The 26,317-nt window shown below is 43.7% G+C and overlaps 1 protein-coding gene across 1 annotated transcript in view; it reads left to right on the forward strand.

Annotated features, from left to right (window-relative positions):
* LOC120022776 (nuclear factor of activated T-cells, cytoplasmic 1-like) overlaps positions 1-26,317 on the forward strand; it is a 61,023-nt gene that overhangs the window by 8,198 nt on the left and 26,508 nt on the right. Inside the window, exons 4-7 of the mRNA XM_038966771.1 lie at positions 276-478; positions 2,431-2,603; positions 3,386-3,526; positions 23,392-23,447. Coding sequence (XP_038822699.1) covers positions 276-478; positions 2,431-2,603; positions 3,386-3,526; positions 23,392-23,447 — 573 coding nt within the window. The remainder of the gene's footprint in view (positions 1-275; positions 479-2,430; positions 2,604-3,385; positions 3,527-23,391; positions 23,448-26,317) is intronic.

Consider the following 26,317-nt stretch of genomic DNA (forward strand, 5'->3'; position numbering starts at 1 on the left):
TCGCAGCCTATCAGTACTGACACGGACTGACATTAATGGAGGAAATACGTGTATGGGTTGTTGGCCTTGGATATGTGTTTGAAAGGTATCCCTGTTTTTTTTAAACAAGTTGTCAAGAGTTGTGTGTGTGTGGGGGGATGCTAGATACCAGACATAAGTTGTTTCTTATCTATTAACATTGTAAAACAAATTCCTATTAACCATTGTTGATTGGCAATAAGTGATTCATTTAATACAATTTAATGGAATTGAATCTCTATGTCTTCTCCCTCCAGCTCCAAGGCTACATGGAGAGTGAGCCGCTGACCCTGCAGCTGTTCATTGGTACGGCAGACGACCGTCTCCTGCGGCCCCATGCCTTCTACCAGGTCCACCGCATCACCGGCAAGACCGTCTCCACTCCCAGCCACGAGGTCCTGCAGTCCAACACCAAGGTGCTGGAGATTCCACTCCTGCCCGAGAACAAAATGCGCGCCATGTGAGTAGTGTGTGAGTGTGCTTGTATTTATTCGCCTCTGTGTCTGTCTTTTTTGTTGTGCCTATCAGTCAGTCAGATGTTTATGCTCCTCCTCGAGCAACTCAAATGATGAGTGAACATCTGTAGAGTTATGTCCATGACGGCTGATCAGCACCAGCTTGAGTGTGTCTGTCTGAGTTTGTGTGGACTGGATCACCCCTCTGTACAGATGGATGGGTTTCCCATTACACGGTATAATAATCCCTGGAGTTCATATTACAGGGGGAACCTCAATGCTGCTAACTGGGGTCTGTCTAGGCAGTAGCAGTTCTACTGCATTTTAATGGATGTAACACTTAAACGTATAGAACCATTTTCACTTCAGTGTTTGGTTTCAGTAGTCTTTCTGGAGAACACACCTTAAAGTGATCTTATTTGATTTATTTAACTAGGCAAGTCAGTTAAGAACAAATTCTTATTTACAATGACGGCCTACCCCGGCCAAACCCTAACCCGGACGACGCTGGGCCAATTGTGCGCCGCCCTATGGGACTCCCAATCACGCCAGTTGTGATACAACCTGGAATCGAACCAGGTCTGTAGTGACGCCTCTAGCACTGAGATGCAGTGCCTTAGACCGCTGCGCCACTCGGGAGCCTGAAATGTGATGTTTGTGTAAGCAAGGGGTTTATACATTTTGAAGTATATTCCCATGTGACTTCCTATATTTTATACAAGTAAAATAATATATCACAAGGATTAATTCATTGTGATCTGGGAAGTTACCAGTAATAGCATGTCATCAATTATGGTAAAGTTTTAATCAACTTGAACACGTGACAAGTCTTTCAGTATTATTTGGGCACCAATGCTGACAACTTCATTTGACTCGATTAGCGATAAATTCAATGCTTTTGTTACCAATGACCGACTACACTCCAAAAGCCAAACACTCTTAACATGGGCTGCATGGGGTTCAATGGAGAAACATTTTTCCTCCTGAGATTGGCATTGAGTTGAACCCTTGGCACAGTTGACTGAGACTGCGTCTGTGTCCGAAATGGCACCCTATTCCCCATAGGCTCTGGTCAAAAGTAGTGCACTATATAGGGAATAGGTGCCATTTGGGATGCAACCCTTCTTTTCAGGCGTTTTATAGAGACTAGAGACACCTCAGTAGCCTCAGCCTGTGCTTTGTTCACTCATCACACCCCAAGCCGTCTGGCTGTAGGCGGAGGGAGAGCTGAACAGCTGGGGTCCTTAGCCTCAACACCTGATTGCCTCACCAGCGGAGCAGCCCCCAGTGATTGACAAAGAACTTTCGGGAGTGTTCAGTTAGTGTAAAAGTTGACATTAACTACATTATAAGGAATGTAGCACCGAGGAGTACTGCCATGGAAAAACGAACATTTGTTTGTAAAAGCTAACGCCAAAAAGTCTGAAATGTTAAAAGTGAGTGCAGGGCATAAACAGGAGAGAGGGGGGTGAGAAATTAGACATTTATAAAGTGTCTGATGAATGCTCGGAGACTGTGTAAAAAGCATAATTACAGCCAATGGGCTGGCTGGGAGAGCCATAGAGGGACCAACATTGGATCAACATCCCATGGGTGTTCTCTTTTGGTCCATTAAAAAGCTATTTATGAAACTATTAACATTCACAGCTGTTTGGGTTGCTGGAGGGGTTTGGAACAACCTGAAAGCAGTGGTCGCTGAGTAAACCGTCCATTGAGTATACGGATGATAATCCTCCGCTGAAATCCCGTTGTCTGATGAATCTATTGATCTACTCTACGGTGAAATCCCTTTGTGCGCTGGAGAGAAACTCTTAAACCATACCTTAATTAGCTGAGTGTTGATATTTACTGTATGTGGTAAGTGTCACAGGGATAATGATGGGATCTATCTGACGTGACGATAGCTACGAGCCTCTCTGAGGTCTAACTCGGTTTCTTCTCTATCTGTTTCATCTAGAATTGACTGCGCCGGCATCCTGAAACTTCGCAACTCGGACATCGAGCTGAGGAAGGGCGAGACGGACGTCGGGCGTAAGAACACACGTGTGAGGATGGTGTTCCGGGTTCACATCAACCAGCCCACAGGAAGGACATTGTCCCTGCAGGCTGCATCCAACCCCATAGAGTGCTGTGAGTACACCTTCACTATCAGGCCTGCTTTAAAATGTATGGATGCCTTTTTTGGGGCTGACATCCATGCTACGAAGAGTCTTTCACGTGAACAATTTTTCCAATTGTGCAATGTCTTATACAGGGAGGAAATGGTTTAACGTGGCAGATCATTTTGACTTTGGTGATAAGCACCATTGACCTTGAAAGAACTCAATATAAATCTGAGCAGATCGGGTAATCTCATGGGTTTATGGCTGAGAATCACACCACGAGTGCTATGATCAAGTGCTATGAGGTAAATGAGAAATGTGGTTAAACCATGATCTCAGCTCTTAAGAATAGACCATTGTCGGTCGCTGATACACTGCCACAAAACTGTTATTGACTGAGACTCTCTTTTTCTATTGTCGAGAATAATTGTCGGAAAGGTTCTTTGCCAGATTTTTTTTTCATTTGCCAACATTAGACTTTTATTAAGGAATATAACACACTTCAAGGCGGTTGAAGTTAACCAGGAGGTGATGGCCAAGTATGATCATGATGCCAAGAAATTATTTGCAAAAACAATAATTTGAGAAAACGATACAATAACAAATACGAAATGGATCCATGCCCTCACCCTCAGGTCAGAGGAACCCTATGTCTCGAGAGCTAATGGCTCATGGCATTGCTAGTTGTGATGATTCTTTTAAGAGTTGTCAAGCTTGTGAAAATGACTTGGTCTGGATGCTCGGGGCTGCATGGGGAATGGGTTTGTATTGACTCTTTCGTGAGGATAGTGTTTGTCCCCCCTCCTACAGCCCAGAGATCAGCCCAGGAGCTGCCCTTGGTGGATAAGCAGACCTTGGAGACGTGCCCTGCTGCTGGAGGAGAGAGGATGCTCCTCAGCGGACACAACTTCCAACACGACTCCAAGGTGGTGTTCATGGAGAAAGCCCAAGGTAGGAGCTGGAGATGGAGCAGGAGCTAACGCAGTGCAGATGTAGCTGTATGTGGGTTAGTGTGCATGGGTATGTGTGCATGTGTCTACACAAGTGTGTGTGTGTGTGTGCGCGCGCGTGTGTGCTTGCACGCTTGTGTGTGTGTCTACTCAAGTGTGTGTGTGTGCGTGCTCCAACTCCCTTCCTCTCTCTCTGGGTTGGAGAAACCTCAGGACTACTCCCTCCCTCCTTCCTCCCTGCTCTTCCCCCGCCGTCAAAATATCCCCCATCCTGCCAGAGTGCCACATGTGGTGCACATTAATGCGCTGTATTTTTAACACAGCAGATTTACATTTGCAGAAGTTTCCATTGCCTGTTCAGCACAGGAATGGATCACAAATGCACTATAGGCTGTGTGTGCTGCTTTGCTGTCCCTCACAGTTCTGTATTTGTTTCCTATCCTCTCTCTAAGCCCTCTCAGTTAGGAAGGAGGGAGCGAGGGACTGCTCCGAGATGTTGACGCTTAGGGTTTACTAACAGCAATGTCCTTGATTTGCTTTAGAAAAGTAACTTGAGGTACGGTTTGGGACAAGGTTGTGCAATGTGAACACATCTAATTGTATCGCTCGGTGAGTCACTCAGAACAGAGGGGAATCCGTTGCCATTGTTCCACCTGTGAGGAGAGGAATTCTAGGTGGGTTGGGTGGGGTCTTAAGCCCCACTGTTATACAATACAGCAGTGTGAGATTTTTTTTCAAAACAAGAAGTGATTGTGTGAGAGCTTTGCTATATCTCTTTCTACATCTCTTGATTTCTCCTAATCTCTTCTAGCTAGGAACTAGGGGATTGCTATTGATTTATGTATGTGAAATTCAAAATATTTACCTTGCCTAGAATTCTACATAACTCCCTTTTTGGTTTATATTTTTTTTGTCATTTTGAAGAAGATCAGTGGCTCCCTCAGATCTGTTGAGGTTGAGCAGACTGTCTTTAGGGCCTAGTGCAGCCTCTGGGCTGGCGTTGATGCTCCCTTGTATTTGATGAGGGTTTCCCTCCATCTGGCACTAGAATTAGGATTCCTGGGCAATCCTACCATGGAAACACCCTTAAGCCAGCCTTCCACCCCTTCTCACTCTCCTCTGCCTCCCTCCCTCCATTGAGTCTCCCTTTCAGCCTCAATATCCCAATTCATTAACACCGTGTGCTCCGGAATACCCTGTGAATCTTCAGTTCTGCTGTTGCCCTGTCTCCAGTGGTGTATAGTACTACTTAAGACGTTTTTGGCGTATCTGTACTTTACTATTTATATTTTTATAATTTTACTTTTACTTAACTACATTCCTAAAGAAAATATTGTACTTTTTACTCCATACATTTTCCGTGACAACCAAAAGATTATAATGGCGCCGGAGGAGATGGCTGCCGTTTTACAGTCTCCTAACCAATTGTGCTATTGTGTGTGTTTTTTCGCGTTATTTGTAACTTATTTTGTACACAATGTTTCTGCCACTGTCTCTTGGGACCGAAAAGAGCTTCTAGATATCAGGACAGTGATTACTCACCTCGTCCTGGACAAAGATTTTTTCTTTAACGAGTCGGACACAAAGGATTTACTTCAGACACCCGACAAGGCCCAAATCACTGTGATTTGCATGAGAAATAGATAGAGATATCGGGGACGTAGGTTGGGGTGCCTTGTAAGGATCCGACGGCGAGTGGGTAATCTGCCTCTGCGATCAGTCCTATTAGCCAACGTACAATCCAGTGGATAATCTCCGGTCTCCGGCGCCGACAGAGATGGCCGCCTCACTTCGCGTTCCTAGGAAACTATGCAGTATTTAGTTTTTTTACGTGTTATTTCTTACATTGTTACCCCAGGTAATCTTTGGTTTTATTACATACAGTCGGGAGGAACTATTGGATATAAGAGCAATGTCAACTCACCATCATTACGACCAGGAATACGACTTTCCCGAAGCGGTTCCTCTGTTTTGCGCACCACCCAGGACAATGGATCGGATCCCAGCCGGCGAACCAAAACAACGACGCGGTCGTTTGGGCAGCCGAGGGGCAGGTGAAGCGGTCTTCTGGTCAGGCTCCAGAGACGGGCACATCGTGCACCGCTCCCGAGCATACTACTCGCCAATGTCCAGTCTCTTGACAACAAGGTAGACGATATCCGAGCAAGGGTAGCATTCCAGAGAGACATAAGAGACTGTAACGTTCTTTGCTTCACGGAAACATGGCTCACTCGAGACACGCTATCGGAGTCGGTACAGCCAGCTGGTTTCTTCACGCATCGCGCCGACAGAAACAAGCATCTTTCTGGTAAGAAGAGGGGCGGGGGGTATGCCTTATGATTAACGAGACGTGGTGTAATCATAACAACATACAGGAACTCAAGTCCTTCTGTTCACCTGACTTAGAATTCCTCACAATCAAATGTCGACCTCATTATCTACCAAGAGAATTCTCCTCGATTATAATCACAGCCGCATATATTCCCCCCCAAGCAGACACATCGATGGCCCTGAACGAACTTCATTTGACTCTATGTAAACTGGAAACCACATATCCTGAGGCTGCATTCATTGTAGCTGGGGATTTTAACAAGGCTAATCTGAAAACAAGACTCCCTAAATTCTATCAGCATATCGATTGTGCTACCAGGGCTGGCAAATTGTGCTACCCTGGATCATTGTTATTCTAACTTCCGCGACACATATAAGGCCCTCCCCCGCCCTCCTTTCGGAAAAGCTGACCACGACTTAATTTTGTTGCTCCCCGCCTACAGACATAAACTAAAACAGGAAGCTCCCGCGCTCAGGTCTGTTCAACGCTGGTCCGACCAATCTGATTGCTTCGATCACGTGGACTGGGATACGTTCCGCATTGCGTCAAACAACAACATTGACGAATACGCTGATTCGGTGAGCGAGTTTATTAGCAAGTGCATCGGCGATGTCGTACCCACTGCGACTATTAAAACGTTCCCAAACCAGAAACCGTGGATTGATGGCAGCATCCGCGCGAAACTGAAAGCGCGAACCACTGCTTTTAATCAGGGCAAGGTGACCGGAAACATGACCGAATACAAACAGTGTAGCTATTCCCTCCGCAAGGCAATCAAACAAGCTAAGCGTCAGTATAGAGACAAAGTAGAGTCGCAATTCAACGGCTCAGACACGAGAGGTATGTGGCAGGGTCTACAGTCAATCACGAATTACAAAAAGAAAATCAGCCCCGTCGCGGACCAGGATGTCTTGCTCCCAGGCAGACTGAACCACTTTTTGCCCGCTTTGAGGACAATACAGTGCCACTGACACGGCCCGCTACCAAAACCTGCGGACTCTCCTTCACTGCAGCCGACGTGAGTAAAACATTTAAACGTGTTAACCCTCGCAAGACTGCAGGCCCAGATGGCATCCCCAGCCGCGTCCTCAGAGCATGCGCAGACCAGCTGGATGGTGTGTTTACGGACATATTCAATCAATCCTTATCCCAGTCTGCTGTTCCCACATGCTTCAAGAGGGCCACCATTGTTCCTGTTCCCAAGAAAGCTAAGGTAACTGAGCTAAATGACTACCGCCCCGTAGCACTCACTTCCGTCATCATGAAGTGCTTGGAGAGACGAGTCAAGGACCATATCACCTCCACCCTACCTGACACCCTAGACCCACTCCAATTTGCTTACCGCCCCAATAGGTCCACAGACGACGCAATCGCAACCACACTGCACACTGCCCTAACCCATCTGGACAAGAGGAATACCTATGTGAGAATACTGTTCATCGACTACAGCTCAGCAATTAACACCATAGTACCCTCCAAACTCGTCATCAAGCTGTGTGCAACTGGGTACTGGACTTCCTGACGGGCCGCCCCCAGGTGGTGAGGGTAGGTAACAATATCTCCGCCCCGCTGATCCTCAACACTGGGGCCCCACAAGGGTGCGTTCTGAGCCCTGTCCTGTACTCCCTGTTCACCCACGACTGGTGGCCATGCACGCCTCCAACTCAATCATCAAGTTTGTAGACGACACAACAGTGTTAGGCTTGATTACCAACAACGATGAGACGGCCTACAGGGAGGAGGTGAGGGCCCTCGGAGTGTGGTGGCAGGAAAATAACCTCACACTCAACGTCAACAAAACAAAGGAGATGATCGTGGACTTCAGGAAACAGCAGAGGGAGGACCCCCCTATCCACATCGACGGGACAGTAGTGGAGAGGGTAGTAAGTTTTAAGTTCCTCGGCGTACACATCATGGTACGCAACTGCTCCGCCCACAACCGTAAGGCTCTCCATAGGGTAGTGAGGTCTGCACAACGCATCACCATGGGCAAACTACCTGCCCTCCAGGACACCTACACCACCCGATGTCACAGGAAGGCCATAAAGATCATCAAGGACAACAACCAACCGAGCCACTGCCTGTTCACCCCGCTATCATCCAGAAGGCGAGGTCAGTACAGGTGCATCAAAGCAGGGACCGAGAGACTGAAAAACAGCTTCTTTCTCAAGGCCACCAGACTGTTAGAAATCTTGCTTGTTTGTAGGTGACCAAATACTTATTTTCCACCATAATTTGCAAATAAATTCATTAAAAATCCTACTATGTGATTTTCTGGATTTTTTTTTCTCATTTTGTCTGTCATAGTTGAAATGTACCTATGATGAAAATTACAGGCCTCTCTCATCTTTTTAAGTGGGAGACCTTGCACAATTGGTGGCTGACTAAATACTTTTTTGCCCCACTGTATGTATATACTGTACTCTATACCATCTACTGCATCTTGCCTATGCCGTTCGGCCATCACTCATTCATATATTTACATGTACATATTCTTCATCCCTTTACACTTTACACTGTATAAGGTAGTTTTACACTGTATAAGGTAGTTGTTGTGAATTGTTAGGTTAGATTACTCGTTGGTCATTACTGCATTGTCGGAACTAGAAGCACAAGCATTTCGCTACACTCGCATTAACATCTGCTAACCATGTGTATGTGACAATAAAATTTGATTTGAATTTAACAAAATAGACGAACTACGATCACGAATATTCCTACCAACTGGACATTCAAAACTGTAATATCTTATGTTTCACCGAGTTGTGGCTGAACGACGACATGAATAACATACAGCTCTCCGGTAAGATGAGAGGTGTCGGTCTGTGTATATTTGTAAACAACAGCTGGTGCACGAAATCTAATAGTAAGGAAGTCTCAAGGTTTTGCTCGCATGAGGTAGAGTATCTGGGCTCCCGAATGGAGCAGCGGTCTAAGGCACTGCATCTCAGTGCTAGAGGCGTCACTACAGACCCTGGTTCGATTCCAGGCTGTATCACAACCAGCCGTGACTGGGAGTCCATAGGGCAGTGCACAATTGGCCCAGAGTCGTCCGGGTTAGGGTTTGGCCGGGGTATGCCGTCATTGTAAATAAGAATTTGTTCTTAACTGACTTGCCTAGTTAAAAATAAAGGTTAAATAAAAAATAAATCTCATGATAAGCTGTAGACCACACTATGTACCAAGAGAGTTTTCATCTATATTCTTCGTAGCTGTCTATTTACCACCACAAACCAATGCTGGCACTAAGACCGCACACAATGAGCTGTATACGGCCATAAGCAAACACGAAAACACTCATCCAGAGGCGGTGCTCCTAGTGGCCGGGACTTTAATGCAGGGAAACTTAAATCCGTTTTACCTCATTTCTACCAGGATGTTAAATGTGCAACCAGAGGGGAAAAAACTCTAGACCACCTTTACTCCACACACAGAGACGCGTACAAAGCTGTCCCTCGCCCTCCATTTGGCAAATCTGACCGTAATTCTATCCTCCTGATTCCTGCTTACAAGCAAAAACTAAAGCAGGAAACACCAGTGACTCGATCAATAAAGAGGTGGTCAGATGATGCAGATGCTAAGCTACAGGACTGTTTTGCTAGCACAGACTGGAATATATTCCGGGATTCTTCCGATGGAATTGAGGAGTACACCACATCAGTCCCTGGCTTCATCAATAAGTGCATCGATGACCACATCCTTACAGTGACTGTACGTGCATACCCCAACCAGAAGCCATGGAACACAGGTAACATCCGCACCGAGCTAAAAGGTAGAGCTACCGCTTTCAAGGAGCGGGACTCTAACCCAGAAGCTTATAAGAGATCCCGCTATGCCCTCCGACGAACCATCAAACAGGCAAAGCATCAATACAGGACTAAGATTGAATCGTACTACACAGGCTCTGACGTTCGTCGGATGTGGCAGGGCTTGCAAACTATTACAGACTACAAAGGGAAGCACAGCCGCGAGTTGCCCAGTGACACAAGCCTACCAGACAAGCTCAATTTGTAAGGACAGACGCTGGAGATGAGAAGCAAGTACAGGGAGTGAACACTTAATGTAACAGACAGGAACAGAATACGGACAGCGTCTGGACAGGGGAAAACAAAACGACAATAATGCTGACACAAGGATCTAACCGAGGAACAGACAGATATAGGAGGGGCAATCAACAAGATAATGGAGTCCAGGTGAGTCCAATGCGCCCTTGAGTGCCAGAGAGGAGGAGCGGGAGTAGGCGTGACAAAATTACTTCTATGCTCGCTTCGAGACAAGCAACACTGAAGCTGAGAGTATCAGCTGTTCCGGACGACTGTGTGATCACGCTCTCCATAGTCGATGTGAGTAAGACCTTTAAATAGGTCAACATTCAAAAGGCTGCAGGGCCAGACGGATTACCAGGACATGTACTCCGAGCATGCGCTGACCAACTGGCAAGTGTCTTCACTGACATTTTCAACTTGTCCCTGACTGAGTCTGTAATACAAACAAGTTTCAAGCAGAGCACCATAGTCCCTGTGCCCGAGAACACTAAGGTAACCTGTCTAAATTACTACGGACCTGTAGCACTCACATTTGTAGCCATGAAGTGATTTGAAAGGCTGGTCATGGCTCACATCAACACCATTATCTCAGAAACCCTAGACCCACTCCAGTTTGCATATTGTCCCAACAGATCTTCAGATGATGGAATCTCTATTGCACTCCACACTGCCCTTTCCCACCTGGACAAAAGGAAAACCTATGTGAGAATGCTATTCATTGACTACAGCTCAGCGGTCAACACCATAGTGCCCTCAAAGCTCATCACTAAGTTAAGGACCCTGGTACTAAACACCTCCCTCTGCAACTGGATCCTGGGCCGCACCCATGTGGTAAGGGTAGGTAACAACACATCTGCCACGCTGATCTGCCAACACTGAGGCCCCTCAGGGGTGCATGCTCAGTCTCCTCCTGTACTCCGTGTTCACTCATGACTGCATGGCCAGGCATGACTCCAACACCATCATTAAGTTTGCAGACAACACAATAGTGGTAGGCCTGATCACCGACAACGATGAGACAGCCTATAGGGAGGTGGTCAGAGACCTGACCGTGTGGTGCCAGGATAACAACCTCTCCCTCAACGTGATCAAGTAAAAGGAGATGATTGTTGACTACAGGAAAAGGAGGACCGAGCACACCCCCATTCTCATTGACGTGGTTGTAGTGGAGCAGGTTGAGAGCTTCAAGTTCCTTGGTGTCCACATCACCAACAAACTATTATGGTCTAAACACACCAAGATCGTCGTGAAGAGGGCACGACAAAATCTATTCCCCCTGATGGGACTGAAAATATTTGGTATGGGTCCTCAGATCCTCAAAAAGTTATACAGCTTCACCATCAAGAGCATCCTGACTGGTTGCATCACTGCCTGGTAGAGCAACTGCTCGGCCTCCGACCGCAAGGCACTACAGAGGGTAGAGCGTACGGCCCAGTACATCACTGGAAGGGGCCAAGCTTCCTGCCATCCAGTTCCTCTATATCAGGCGATGTCAGAGGAAGGCCCTTAAAATTGTCAAAGACTCCAGCCACCCTAGTCACAGACTGTTCCCTCTGCTACCGCACGGCAAGCGGTACCGGAGCGTCAAGTCTAGGTCCAAAAGGCTTCTTAACAGTTTCTACCTCCAAGACATAAGACTCCTGAACAGCTAATCAAATGCCTACCCAGACTATTTGCATTTATTCCCCCCCCCCCCACCTCTTTTACGCTTTTGCTACTCGCTGTTTATTATCTATGCATAATCACTTTAACTCTACCTACATGTACATATTACTGAAATTACTTCGACTAACCTGTGCCCCCGCACATTGACTCTGTACCGGTACCCCGTGTATATAGCCTCGCTACTGTTATTTTACTGCTGCTCTTTAATTATCAGTTGTTTTTTTACTTAACACTTATTATCTATTTTTTACTTAACACTTATTTTTCTAAAAACTGCATTGTTGGTTATGGGCTTGTAAGTAAGCATTTCACTGTAAGGTTGTATTCAGCGCATGTGACAAATTACATTTGATTTGCTTAGATTTTTGGGTTGTGTGCCCCTGGCTATCCATACATTTTAAAAACAAGTAAATGGTGGGGTTTGCTTTGCTTAATATAAGGAATTTTAAATGATTTATACTTTTACTTTCACATTTTCATACTTAAGTATATTTGAGCAATTACATTTACTTTTGATACTTTAAAACCAAATACTTTTAGACTTATACTCAAGTAGTATTTTACTGGCTGACTTTCACTTTTACTTGAGTTTCTTTCTATTAAGGTATCAATACTTTTACTCAAGTATGACAATTGGGTACTTTTTCTACCGCTGCCTGTCTTCATACAATACAAATCAATGAAATTGTAGTGCTTGTTCTTTTATATTGTTTTAATTGTAATGTTTTTATTATTGTTTTGTCCATGCCAAGGCATAGGTCTAAAAACTGTTTAACGATCCTTCTCATAAATCCTGCCACAGAGGGTTTACCCATTTTACCAATATCATATGAATATTCCAATAAACAACACCCAGAATTTTGAGGCTCCTACTGTAGAGAATAACTAGCCAATATTGACTGAAACTCTTTTTTTATATTGTTGAGACTAATTGTCAGGAAAATTATTTGCCAAATTTATTTTTCCTTTGCAAACATTAGAGTTTTATTAAGGAATAATGTCCCTGTAGATAGGCCCACTGACATTTACCTGCTTCTCAGAACCACTCCAGCCCCATAATAAAAACAGCAGCTCATTATGCAGACACAGTCCTGCCTCGGAGCTCCTGCCCACTCTGTCTCAGCACAGTAAGAGGGACCAAAGATAACATCATTTTAACTGTGACCCGTGGTTACAGTGTAGATCAGTAGTATTCAAAGTCGGGGTGGCGATGTTTATTGTATGGTACAATATACAAACATCTTCAAGAAAGATCATTTGAAAAATACACTTTTATTGAGTAAATGTATTTATTGGTTTCTTTTCATTTTAATAAGAGATTAGTTAGTTGAAGGTTATTTGTTGATGTAAAAATGTCAATTTACCGATTTTAACATTGTGTCATTAGATTTGGGGTGGGGTCCCAAGAAATGGGGGTCCCCACTGAAAAAGTTTGAATAGCACTGGCGTAGAGCATGGAGAGCCTTATAGGAAATGACACTACAGCCCTCAGAGCTCCCAGAAGTCAGGCTATAATCTGAAACTGCCTCAATCTGACATTGCTTCTTTCCAACCTCAGCCTGCCCAGAGATGGGCTCTTTGATTAGCTTCAGTACCGCTTGGGGAAATTATTCATCGTTTAGTCACTTTCTGAAGGTTTTGCCCCTGAATTTGTTTTCAAATTGATTTTGGCGGCTGAAGTTTGTTGACTCAAAACACAACATTATGTAAATGTCTAAAAATAGAGATGGATTTTGTTTTGATTTGATTTGCATCTCCAGGCCAAGATTGATAGATTAAGGATAGTCACCAGAATCATTTGCACTTCTGACATTTTATTGAGGACCATAAATAATGCAGAATAATATGACCCTTTTCAAAATCATAAAAACTTTTTTTAAAGCATGTGGAGTTGTGTGTCAAGTTGCGTGCTTGTGTTCACACCACAGAGTATTTACATGGCGTGTGTCTATGTCTGCACAGCATTTCCTAGCAACCGCGAGTTATGGCTGAGAGCAAAGAAGCTGTGAGGGAATCCTCTTAACAGAAAAGTCAGACATGGTGAGAAAGTCACTCATAAAAAAAGAGTGCTTTCTCATCTGGGCCTGGCTGACTGGATGGCTGCCTGGTCCACTGCAGGCAGGCTGGAGCAACCATGGAGAAACACTCACTGTGTCAGTCAGAGACCCACTGGCCTTCAGTTTCACCAGTTTCCCCCTGCCTGAATCGACTGACTACTTTGTGACACGTGACCCAAAATTCACCGTCTCCCTGTGAGTCAGAGCCAATGAGGACAGTCAGTCTAACCAGGTACTTTACAGACCTGCCCTGGAACAGCAACAGACCCATACAGGCATGGTTGTTCTTGGCCAGAGGTGTCGTCTATGTCTACAGTATGATCAAGGACCTCCAAATAGAATTCTGTGAGGATTATCAAACTGCAAGAACCTTACCAGATGGTGTCTGGAATTACCTGAGGAAATTATAGCTAACCTGTAACGTGTACGCTAATAACCAGGAGTCGGAAAGCAAGTACAGGGGGTGCAAATGTAATAATAAATAGAACATAGTACAAAACAAGAAACACACAGACATGAAACAGAGTCAATAACGCCTGAGGAAAGAACCAAGGGGAGTGACAGATATAGGAGAGGTAATCAGGAAGGGGGTGGAGTCTAGGTGAGTGTCATGAGGTGCAGGTGTCTGTAACGATGGTGGCAGGTGTGCGTAATGATGAGACAACTGGAGACGTCGAGCTCTGGGGAGGGGGAGTGGGAGTAAACGTGACAGTACACCCTCCCTGACACGTGGCTCTAGCCGCCGGACGACGCCGACCAGAGGGATGGTCCCGAGGACCAGGAGCGGGCCGGTCGCTTCTGCTGAGGCACGAGAACCTGTAGAGCCAGGTGAAGCGATGAAACCTGACGAGCCTGACGAGCCGGCTGAGGCATGGGGAGCCTGACGAGCCAACCGAGGCTTGAGAACCTGTCGAGCCAGCTGAGGCATCCCTGGTTGCTTCTTCAGCGGCACTTGGACCAGCATCACCAGTAAAAAAATATATCCCGGTTGCTTCCCCTTGGTGGGGCGTTATTCTGTAACGTGTACGCTAATAATCGGGAGTCGGGGAGCAAGTACAGGGAGTGAAAATGTAATAATAAATAGAACATAGTGCAAAACAAGAAACACGAAAAACGTACAGACATGAAACAGAAACTGAGTCAATAACACCTGAGGAAAGAAACCAGGGGAGTGACAGATATAGGCTAGGTAATCAGGAAGGTGATGGAGTCTAGGTGAGTGTCATGAGGCGCAGGTGCACGTAATGATGGTGGCAGATGTGCGTAATGATGAGACAACTGGCGACGTCGAGCGCCGGAGAGGGGGAGCGGGAGTAAACGTGGCATAACCATCCGTCTTCCTCAGAGTAATGATTAGCCTATACTCAGTGGGAGGGGTGCTCTGTGTTACTTATCTGGTCTGTGCTTCTGGATTTAATTAATTGCATTCTCAGAACAATGCCTTCCACTTTGAAACCGTTCAGCGGTTTGGCCGGCCTCGACATTTCAGAGAACAATTGCTGTTTTCATAAACAAATCAATTATATGCACATAAACAGGGAGTTTATGTTTTTATAAATTACAGCGTACAGTTCATATTTGAGGAAAACAAGAGACATATTTTTTTATGAATTGATGGTGGCATAGAGTGTAAAGTGATTATATTGTAATGTAGAAGACAGACAGTGTGCTGTATTGAGTAGTGAACCTCACTACAGCAAATACAGTATCCCCTCCAGCTGCAATTGATTGAAGCAGTTTGAAGAGCTGGCTTGCCTCAATTAACGCCCTTCCCTGCGACAGCATGCTTGCATGCAATACCCACAATCCACGTGTTCTGGGGGTAGCACTGGAAGGAAGAAGTTACAGTCATCAGAACCAGGACAAGGGTTCTCTTTCACCATGCCACATGGGCCTGGGTAGCGCATGTGTTTATATTTACTGTACGTTATGAGGGTTTTGGGTATACGCCACCCTGCTGTTTGGCTTCGGGCACTAGGGTTTACTCCACCCCACTCCAATTAAAGAGCACAAGGAGCTGTTTGATTCCCTTTATAAACTCTGCATGACAAATAGCTGTATTGTATACTACTTCATTCAAATCCACGCTGGCTGCCATAAGAGTGTAGTACACCACCAGTGTTGTGTCTATTGGCTAACCTGTGTTATGTCTGCCTTATGAAAGGTCATTACTCCTGTAGGCCAGGGTTTGTTGAGGTGAGGGAGTGGTCTGGTTGGCACTGTTACCAAGGGTTTTGATGGTGAGAGGCATTGTGCAGATGTTGCTCAGGCCCAATGGAACATTCTGTGGTTATCAGTTCGGTAAAAGGTATTCCACGCATGACATGCCTATAGACACTTTTTCAGGTAGAGGGGCAACAACAAATTGCTCAATTAAAGGTTTTGCTTCTGCATTAAAAAAAGTATTATACAGTAGAGAGAGAGAGAGATAAGAAAAGGGGAGACGAGGGCATCCCGAGTGGTGCAGCGGTCCGGGAGACCCATGAGGTGGCGCACAATTGGCTCAGTGTCGTCCGGGTTAGGGGTGGGTTTGGCCGGCCGGGATTTCCTTGTCCCACCGCGCTCTAGCGACTCCTGTGGCGGGCCGGGCGCCTGCAAGCTGACTCCCAGTCGCCTGTAAGCTGACTTCGGTCGCCAGTTGGACGGTGTTTCCTCCGACACATTGGTGCGGCTGGCTTCCGGGCTAAGCGAGCAGTGTGTCAGAAGCAATGTGGCTTGGCAGGGTTGTGTTTTGGAGGATGCACGACTCTCGACCTTCACCTTGCCCGAGTCCGTAAGGGAGTTACAGCGATGGTACAAGACTAATTACTATTTGGGTATCACAAAATTGAAAAAAAGGGAGATAGGAAATGAGAGGGGAGATCAGAAAAACATGTTTACTTTTTGCGTAGCCATCTAAGGTTTCCCTTTTGGAGTGGTTCCCAGAGTGGGAGAGAGAGGGAGAGAGTGGAGGTGGACGTGGAGAGGGCCCCTCCTGCCTCTAGTCTCCAGACATAATGGGAGGCATTGGGAGCTATCAGTCAGTGCCAGCTTCAGTCTCTGCCACATCACAGCCTAAGCAGACCCAAACCAAGGATGCAATGGGCTGTCTGCTCCATTGCCTGTGTCTGTGTTTACCTCTGTCTCACTTTATAAGACCAGACAGCCTTCAAAATAACATCTGTCATAATATAGACATAATCAAGAGTGTTTCTATCTGTTGCGTTGTAATCCTTAATGGGAAAACCACGTGCGTTTACAACATTACAACAACAAAGTGTTACTGCAAACAACGAACACTGTCTTTCCCCTCTGACATTTTTTTTTAACCTTTATTTGAACAGGTAACGCGTATTGCGACCTACAGTAGGTCTCTTTTTCAAATGTGCACTGTATGATACAACATAAATATACACATTATAAACACAAAAAAATCAATTATATATATATCAATATTTACAGTATATTGGTCATATTGGTCATGGCTCCCGAGTGGCGCACAATGGGATTGCCTTGCAGTTCTCCAGTTGTATCCAGTGAAAGCAATTCAAGAGGTTCAAGGCACGAGGGCACGGGGGCATGGGATGGGACGCAGAGCCGCGCACAGAAGACGGACCTAGCCCATGGGGAAGGGAGGAGGACGAAGGGGGAGGGAGGTAGACCCCCACCCCGCCACACTGGGTAGCAGAGCAACACCTTAAGGGGCATTGCACTAATAATGGCGCTGACTAGGGAAACGTTCCCGCTGTTCTTAGTGCCAGTCTGCACGTTCAAACTAAAAACAATGTAACTAATAATGGCATCGTTATGCTTTCGTTAATAAAATGATGATAAAAATACTTTTTCAAAATGCCAATGTTTATTTAGTTATGGATCCATAGCGAATTAGTATAGGAATAAATATAATTGAATTACAGAAATATTGGAAAAAAGTTGTCTAATGAAGGTAAACAAATTGTTGCTTAACTGGAAAATACTCTTTCAAACACACACGGTCACGTTGTACAGCGCCATTATGGTTATTAGCAGGTAGTTGAACAATAGACTTGCCTAGAAGCAGGGAAGGGGGAGAATTCTATCGTCAAATGTATTTCTTAGTTAGGTTGGCTGTGTCACAACCGGCCGTGATTGGTTGCAGTTTCAGTTTAATCCACCAGAAAAGACAAAACAAATAATACAACAAAAAGTATTATTATTATGTATCACATCTGACCGTGATTGGGAGTCCCATAGGGCGGCGCACAATTGGCCCAGCGTTTCTCTCCCTCTAAAAACAGAAATAAATGTTTTGGACTTTACAAATATTATTTTGGCCTTCATTCAGATTACAATCGCTCACTTTTTTTAACGAAATAACCTCCAAAATATCGTTATATATTATCAAGTTGATGGCACAGTCATGGGACCTACATAAAGCTGAGTGACTCACTCATTCATGGCTTTGGATCAAAATAAATAAGTACCAACATTCTTTCTGATAGTCTTTTTAATAAAGAAATGTTTTGGTTATCCTGACCTGGACACCATGTACAGTATTATAATAGCCCGTTATGGGCTATTAGCAGGACAATATACCTTTACCAACACCTCTCTATATTTTGATACTTTGTGGATGGGGCTCCCACAGTGCAAAATGCCTTGCTACAGATGTAGGTTCGATACCCGTGCTGGCCGCCACCGGGAGACCCATAAAGGGGCTTTTGGTTTCTGAGACAAGCATGGGGACTGATCTTGATAAATCAATGAGATTTTTATTTTCACTGAATCTCCATTTGGGTATTGGTTAGACTACAATTATACAATTAGGGTGTAGAAATGTTATGCTCTTAGTGTAACCTTTATTTAACTAGGCAAGCCAGTTAAGAACAAATTCTTATTTACAAGGACAGCCTACTACTTCCTCCCCATCGGGGGATTGAATCCCGGTCTCCCGTCTGCACGACACAGGGATTCTTTAGCTAAATAGCCCAGTACTGTACTGCCGACCATCACGTTGTACAGCGCCATATTTTCTGTTCCATCCTAACAGAAACCCAGAGGGTTTTTAGTTTTTCATGGAATAGAAACAGCATAATATTATTCTAATTAATTAAGCAAGTACCAGTCAAAAGTTTGGACACACCTGCTCATTCCAGGATTTTTCTTTATTTTACTCTACATTGTAGAATAATAGTGAAGACATCACAACTATGAAATAACACACATGGAATCAGTTAAGAACAAATTATTATTTACAAGGACAGCCTACCCATTCCTCCCCATCGGGGAATTGACCCCCAGTCTTCCGCTTGCCCTCCCCGTCTCTGGTAATAACAATATGGAAGGTTATCAAATGCTTTTCAAATATTCCCTCTGGTGGTCAAACTAGCACTAACTTGCATTAACAGAAAAAATGGCTGACAATTAAATGACCTGCCACAGAATGCTGCTTGCAAGGTGTGCCGCAGTATGACGCAACTTTTAAAGGAGCAACCACTGTAGTTGGTTGTAATTTTGGGTAGAGCAGACATTTCCATATGATTTAGTTAGCTGCATGTGTGACATAACTCCACAAGTCCTGTTTATGATATAATTTGTGAAGATTATACCTTTAAAAAAAATGCAAATGATTGTTTTTTTAATCAATTCATATATTTGAGTTTAACCACTATTTGTTGTTATTTCTTTTTTTTTCTTTTTTCTTTTTTCTTATAAATTTTATCCCATTTTCTCCCCAATTTTCGTGGTATCCAATCGCTAGTAATTACTATCTTGTCTCATCGCTACAACTCCCGTACAGGCTCGGGAGAGACGAAGGTCGAAAGCCATGCGTCCTCCGAAGCACAACCCAACCAAGCCGCACTGCTTCTTAACACAGCGCGCCTCCAACCCGGAAGCCAGCCGCACCAATGTGTCGGAGGAAACACCGTGTACCTGGCCCCCTTGGTTAGCGCGCACTGCGCCCGGCCCGCCACAGGAGTCGCTGGAGCGCGATGAGACAAGGATATCCCTACCGGCCAAACCCTCCCTAACCCGGACGACGCTATGCCAATTGTGCGTCGCCCCACGGACCTCCCGGTCGCGGCCGGCTGCGACAGAGCCTGGGCGCGAACCCAGAGACTCTGGTGGCGCAGTTAGCACTGCGATGCAGTGCCCTAGACCACTGCGCCACCCGGGAGGCCCATTTGTTGTTATTTCTGGTGGATTAAATTGAAATTGCAACCAAATTATTATTGCTTGTTTTAAAATAGCGCTATTTGGGAGATTATTTCCTTTTCAAATAACTGAAAGTGAGAGGTTGTAATCTGAATAAAGGGAAAACTTGAACATTGGGTGAGACATTTTTACTAATTTGCTAGAGAACCAGTTTGGATGTAAGTATAACTTTTGTATGACTGAAGCCTTTAGTAAGAGGTCTAATGATGTAATATTTAACAATTTCTGCCCTCCGAATTCATATTCATTATATAAATAGGCCCGTTTAATTTTGTTTGGCTAGCTGTTCCAAATAAAATGTAACCTTTTTTTCTCATATCATTAAAAAAACGGTTTGCTAGGTGTAGGCAAGACCATAAGCAAATAGGTAAACTGGGATATGACTAAAGAGTTTATCAGTGTCACGCCCTGACCTTAGTATTCTTTGTTTTCTTTATTATTTTGGTTAGGTCAGGGTGTGACGAGGGTGGTATGTGTGTTTTTGTCTTGTCTAGGGTTTTGGTATGTCTAGGTGTGTGTGTGTGTAGTCTAGGCATTATGTAGGTCTATGGTGGCCTAGATTGGTTACCAATCAGAGGCAGCTGTTTATCGTTGTCTCTGATTGGGGATGCTATTTAGGTTGCCATTTTCCAGTTTGGTTTGTGGGTTATTGTCTATGTGAAGTTGCATGTATGCACGCACTCTTTGTTTATAGCAGTCACGTTCGTTTTGTTAGTTTGTTTAGTGTTCTTTGTGTTTAGTCATCTTGTATTAAAAATATGTCTTCACGCTGCGCTTTGGTCTCCTCACTACGACGAGGGAGATTTTTCCACAAATAAGCAGGTGTTTTCCTTTCCATGGTATCAAGATCTTATCTATTTTTGCTAACTTTCTATAAAAATGTATTGGAGTGAGATCATTTCTTTCTTTCTGGATATTTATACAGAGTATATCCACATCACCATCAGACCATTTTATTGGTACACTACACGGTAATGTAAAAGTTGTATTTTTTGTGATTTTATTATTTCACCTTTATTTAACCAGGTAGGCCAGTTGAGAACAAGTTCTCATTTACAACTGCGACCTTGCCAAGATAAAGCAAAGCAGTGCGACACAAACAACACAGGGTTACACATGGAATAAACAAACGTACAGTCAATAACACAATAGAAAAGGTCTATATACAGTGTGTGCAAATGAAGTAAGATTAGGGAGGTTAGGCAATAAATAGTGGCAAAGTAATTACAATTTAGCAATTAAACACTGGAGTGATAGATGTGCAGAAGATAAATGTGCAAGTAGAGATACTGGGGTGCAATGGAGCAAAATAAATAAATAACAATATGGGGATGAGGTAGATTGGGTGGGCTATTTACAGAATGGGCTATATACAGGTGCAATGATCTGTAAGCTGCTCTGACAGCTGATGCTTAAAGTTAGTGAGGGAGATATGAGTCTCCAGCTTCAGTGATTTTTGCAATTCGTTCCAGTCATTGGCAGAAGAGAACTGGAAGGAAAGGCGGCCAAAGGAGTAGTTGGCTTTGGGGGTGACCAGTGAAATATACCTGCTGGAGCGAGTCCTACGTGTGGGTGATCCAATACATTATATTGTACACTTATCATAATTTGCTTGTAATCCAGAGAGGTTAGAAAAATGATCTAGATACTCTATGAGGCTGTGGAGGGATCCAAGTTGTGGATTTAAAGAAACATGAATCATCAGCGTACAATGAAACCTTTGTTTGAAAGCCCTAGATTTCTAATCCCTTGATATTATTGTTGGATCTGATTTTAATAGCTAACATTTCGATGGCCATAATAAATAGATATGCCGATAGTGGACAACCTTGTTTTACGCCTCTTGACCGTTTAAAACTTTCTGAGAAGTAGCCATTCTTTACTATTATACATGATTTTAACCCATTTTATAAGAGATTCTCCAAAATTGAAATGTTCCAGGCATTTATATATAAACTCCAGTCGTATTTTATCAAAAGCCTTTTCAAAGTCAGCTATGAATAGCAGGCCTTGTTTCTCAGATTTTTCATAGTATTCTATTGTTTCCAGTACTTGCCTTATATTATCTCCAATGTATTATCCAAGTAAAAAACAAGTATTTTGTATCACAACACTGAAGTGTAAGGGGCCTCCAATTGTTTTTATGGACTAGATCTTTACATTTCCCACTTGTATCCTGTTTCAGTAATAATGAAATCAGACCTTCTTATTGAGTGTCGGATAATCTACCATTTACATAGGAGTGGTTAAAACATGCTAATAACGGTCCTCTGAGTATATCAAAACAAGTTTGGTATACCTCCACTGGTATGCCATCCAGCCCTGGAGTTTTCCTGGACTTAAAGGCTTTAATTGCATCAAGACGTTTCTCCTCTGTAATTTCACCTTCACATGAGTCTTTCTGTACGGCTGTTAATTTTACATTATTAATAGGAAAAAATCCATACAATTAGCTTCGGTTAGACTGAAGAGACTGAAACGGAAACATATGCTTAAAGTACTTTGCTTCCTCTTTCAAAATATAATTTGGTGAATCATGGGTGACTCCGCTCCGTCATTTGTAACAAGTTTCAGTAAATTATTTTTGGTAGCATTTCTATGTTGAAGATTAGAAAAGAATTTGGTGCGTTTTTCCCCATATTCCATCCAGTTTTCTTTATTTTTTAAAATATAGTACATGACCAGAATTGTTACAAAGGCACTTCTTAGAAAGTTTAAGGACATTTTTTATGTGATTTCATTTCTATTTCAGGCTTTGTTAACGAGTCATTGGCGTAAGAGAAAATAGTGCAGTGGTTACACTGTTTCTTATAAACTGTGTGAAAATGACTTTATGTTGATGTCTCATAGAAGAATAGCAAAATAGGACCTTTTTTAGGACCCATGTTTCCAACAGCTGTGATGCACTATTTTATTGCCTGATGGGAAAGACTATTTGTTTACGACAAGTTGAGTGTTAAAAGAAGTTTCATTAACAGAATATAAAACAAGTAAAACATTTAATAATACTTTAATGACCATGACTAAAGCACCGATATTTGAATATGAGCTATTTAAAACGGTGGGTTGGGGAGAGAAACTTAATGCCAAGGCTTCACTTTCCAGTCATTCACAGCCCATTGGTTATCGGAATCCCCATTTTATAACCTCATTAACAAGCCCACAAGTCACAATTGGTCATGCAGTTTGGGATTCCACAAAGGAATGAATTCAGGGTTTCTCTCATCGACCAAAGACGTCAGAGATCCCTTTGGTATGGACTATGACTCGGGTCTCAGAGGTGCATCAGAACGGCCCCCTTGGCCCAAGTGGTTTAGCCAAGACTGAGACTGAGGATATGAGTTCATCGGCAGACTCAACTGATGTTGGTGATAGCCTTGGTTCTGTTGGAGCTTTTTAATAGACCACTGATGTCAGACAGAGCTAATAATAAAATCATTCACAACATCATGGCTTATGATGTCAACATTTACATGAATTAGTCTAGCTGGTTTTGGTAGTTACAAATTTTTGCAAATCTGAATACTGGTACATTTGTCACATATCATTTTTCCAAATGCTTACCATCTCTGTTCTACTCTCCCTTCTGTAGATGGCCATCACCTATGGGAGACAGAGGCCAAGGTTGACAAGGACTCCTCCAAGTCTGTAAGTCCAATAAACAAGACATTCTGCATTTCTGATAGGTATTTCACAGCAATGTTTGTGTTAGTTGGAAGACACTCTGCTGAGTCTCTGTTACTCTCTCTGAAACACCCAGCATATGACCTGTGTCTGGAAAAGACAGTACAGTAGACACACTTTGAATTATTTTCATTTCTGAATTAAGGATACTCCTGGGGAAACGGTGTTGAGCAAAAATGTTTCAAAAGGTTCTAAGGAGTTCAGCGTTTCCTTGTTGGAGTGTATGTTTGACAGGGGCCGGGGGAGTCACCCAGAGCACTCTTTTCTTCTGGGAGACTGGGACTGAGACTAGGCGATTAGAGTGTGTATATAGTTGAAGTCGGAAGTTTAAATACACTTAGGTTTGAGTCATTAAAACTCGTTTTTCAACCACTCCACAAATGTCTTGTTAACAAACTATAGTTTTGGCAAGTCGGTTAGGACATCTACTTTGTGCATGACACAAGTCATTTTTCCAACAATTGTTTACAGACAGATTATTTCACTTCTAATTCACTGTATCACAATTCCAGTGGGTCAGAAGTTTAAATACACTAAGTTGACTGTGCCTTTAAACAGCTTGGAAAATTCCAGAAAATGATGTCATGGCTTCAGAAGCTTCTGATAGGCTAATTGACATCATTTGAGTCAATTGGGGGTGTACCTGTGGATGTATTTCAAGGCCTACCTTCAAACTCAGTGCCTCTTTGCTGGACATCATGGGAAAATCAAAAGAAATCAGCCAAGACCTCAGAAAAAAGATTGTAGACCTACACAAGTCTGGTTCATCCTTGGGAGCAATTTCCAAACGCCTGAAGGTACCACGTTCATCTGTACAAACAATAGTACGCAAGTATAAACACCATGGGACCACGCAGCCGTCATACCGCTCAGGAAGGAGACGTGTTCTGTCTCCTAGAGATGAACGTACTTTGGTGTGAAAAGTGCAAATCAATCCCAGAACAACAGCAAAGGACCTTGTGAAGATTCTGGAGGAAACAGGTACAAAAGTATCTATATCCACAGTTAAACGAGTCCTATATCGACATAATCTGAAAGGCCGCTCAGCAAGGAAGAAGCCACCTCTCCAAAACCACCATAAAAAAGACAGACTACGGATTGCAACTGCACATGGGGACAAAGATCATACTTTTTGGAGAAATGTCCTATGCTCTGATGAAACAAAAATAGAACTGTTTGGCCATAATGACCATCGTTATGTTTGGTGAAAAAAGGGGGAGGCTTGCAAGCCGAAGAACACCATCCAAACTGTGAAGCACAGGGGTGGCAGCATCATGTTGTGGGGGTGCTTTGCTCCAGGAGGGATTGGTGCATGTCACAAAATAGATGGCATCATGTGGTAGGAAAATTATGTGGATTTATTGAAGCAACATCTCAAGACATCAGTCAGGAAGTTAAAGCTTGGTCGCAAATGGGTCTTCCAAATGGACAATGACCCCAAGCATACTTCCAAAGTTGTGACAATAGCTTAAGGACAACAAAGTCAAGGTATTGGAGTGGCTATCACAAAGCCCTGACCTCAATCCCATAGAAAATGTGTGGGCAGAACTGAAAAAGCGTGTGCGAGCAGGGAGGCCTACAAACCTGACTCAGTTACACCAGCTCTGTCAGGAGGAATGGGCCAAAATTCACCCAACTTATTGTGGGAAGCTTGTGGAAGGCTACCCGAAGCGTTTGACCCAAGTTAAACAATTGAAAGGCAATACTACCAAAATAGTAATTGAGTGTATGTAAACTTCTGATTCACTGGTAATGTGATGAAAGAAATAAAAGCTGAAATAAATCATTCTCTCTACTATTATTCTGACATTTCACATTCTTAAAATAAAGTGGTGAACCTAACTGACCTAAGACAGGGAACTTTTACTAGGATTAAATGTCAGGAATTGTGAAAAACTGAGTTTAAATGTATTTGGCTAAGGTGTATGTAAACTTCCGACTTCAACTGTACGTTCGGAAAGTATTCAGACCCCTTGACTTTTGCCACATTTTGTTATATTACATCCTTATTCTGTAATTGATTTCACAATTTTTTTGCTCATAAATCTACACACAATATCCACTAATGACAATGTATAAAAATGAGAAACAGAAATACCTTATTTATGAAAGTATTTAGACCCTTTGCTATGAGACTCGAAATTGAGCTCAGATGCGTCCTGTTTCCATTGATCGTCCTTGAGATGTTTCTACAACTTGATTGGAGTCCACCTGTGGTAAATTTAATTGATTGAACATGATTTGGAAAGGCACACACTTGTCTATATAAGGTCCCACAGTTGACAGTGCATGTCAGAGCAAAAACCAGGCCATGAGGTCGAAAGAACTGCCCATAGAGCTCCGAGACAGGATTGTGTCGAGGCACAGATCTGGGGAAGGGTATCAAAACATTTCTGCAGCATTGAAGGTCCCCAAGAACACAGGGGCCTCCATTATTCTTAAATGGAAAAAGTTTGGAACCACCAAGACTCTTCCTAGAGCTGACCGCCCGGCCAAACTGAGTAAACGGGGAAGAAGGGCCTTGGTCAGGGGGGTGACCAAGAACCCGATGGTCACTCTGACAGAGCTCCAGAGTTCCTCAGTGGAGATGTGAGAACCTTCCAGAAGGACAACCATCTCTGCAGCACTTCACCAATCAGGCCTTTATTATAGAGTGGCCGGACGGAAGCCACTCTTCAGTAAAAGGCACATTACAGCCCTCTTGGAGTTTACCAAAAGGCACCTAAAGGACTCTCAGACCATGAGAGACAAGATTATCTGGTCTGATGAAACCAAGATTGAACTTTTTCGCCTGAATGCCAAGCGTCACGTCTGTAGGAAGCCTGGCACCATCC

Source organism: Salvelinus namaycush, chromosome 27 (genome assembly GCF_016432855.1).
Source record: "Salvelinus namaycush isolate Seneca chromosome 27, SaNama_1.0, whole genome shotgun sequence".
In the NCBI taxonomy this organism is placed as follows: Eukaryota; Metazoa; Chordata; class Actinopteri; order Salmoniformes; family Salmonidae; genus Salvelinus; species Salvelinus namaycush.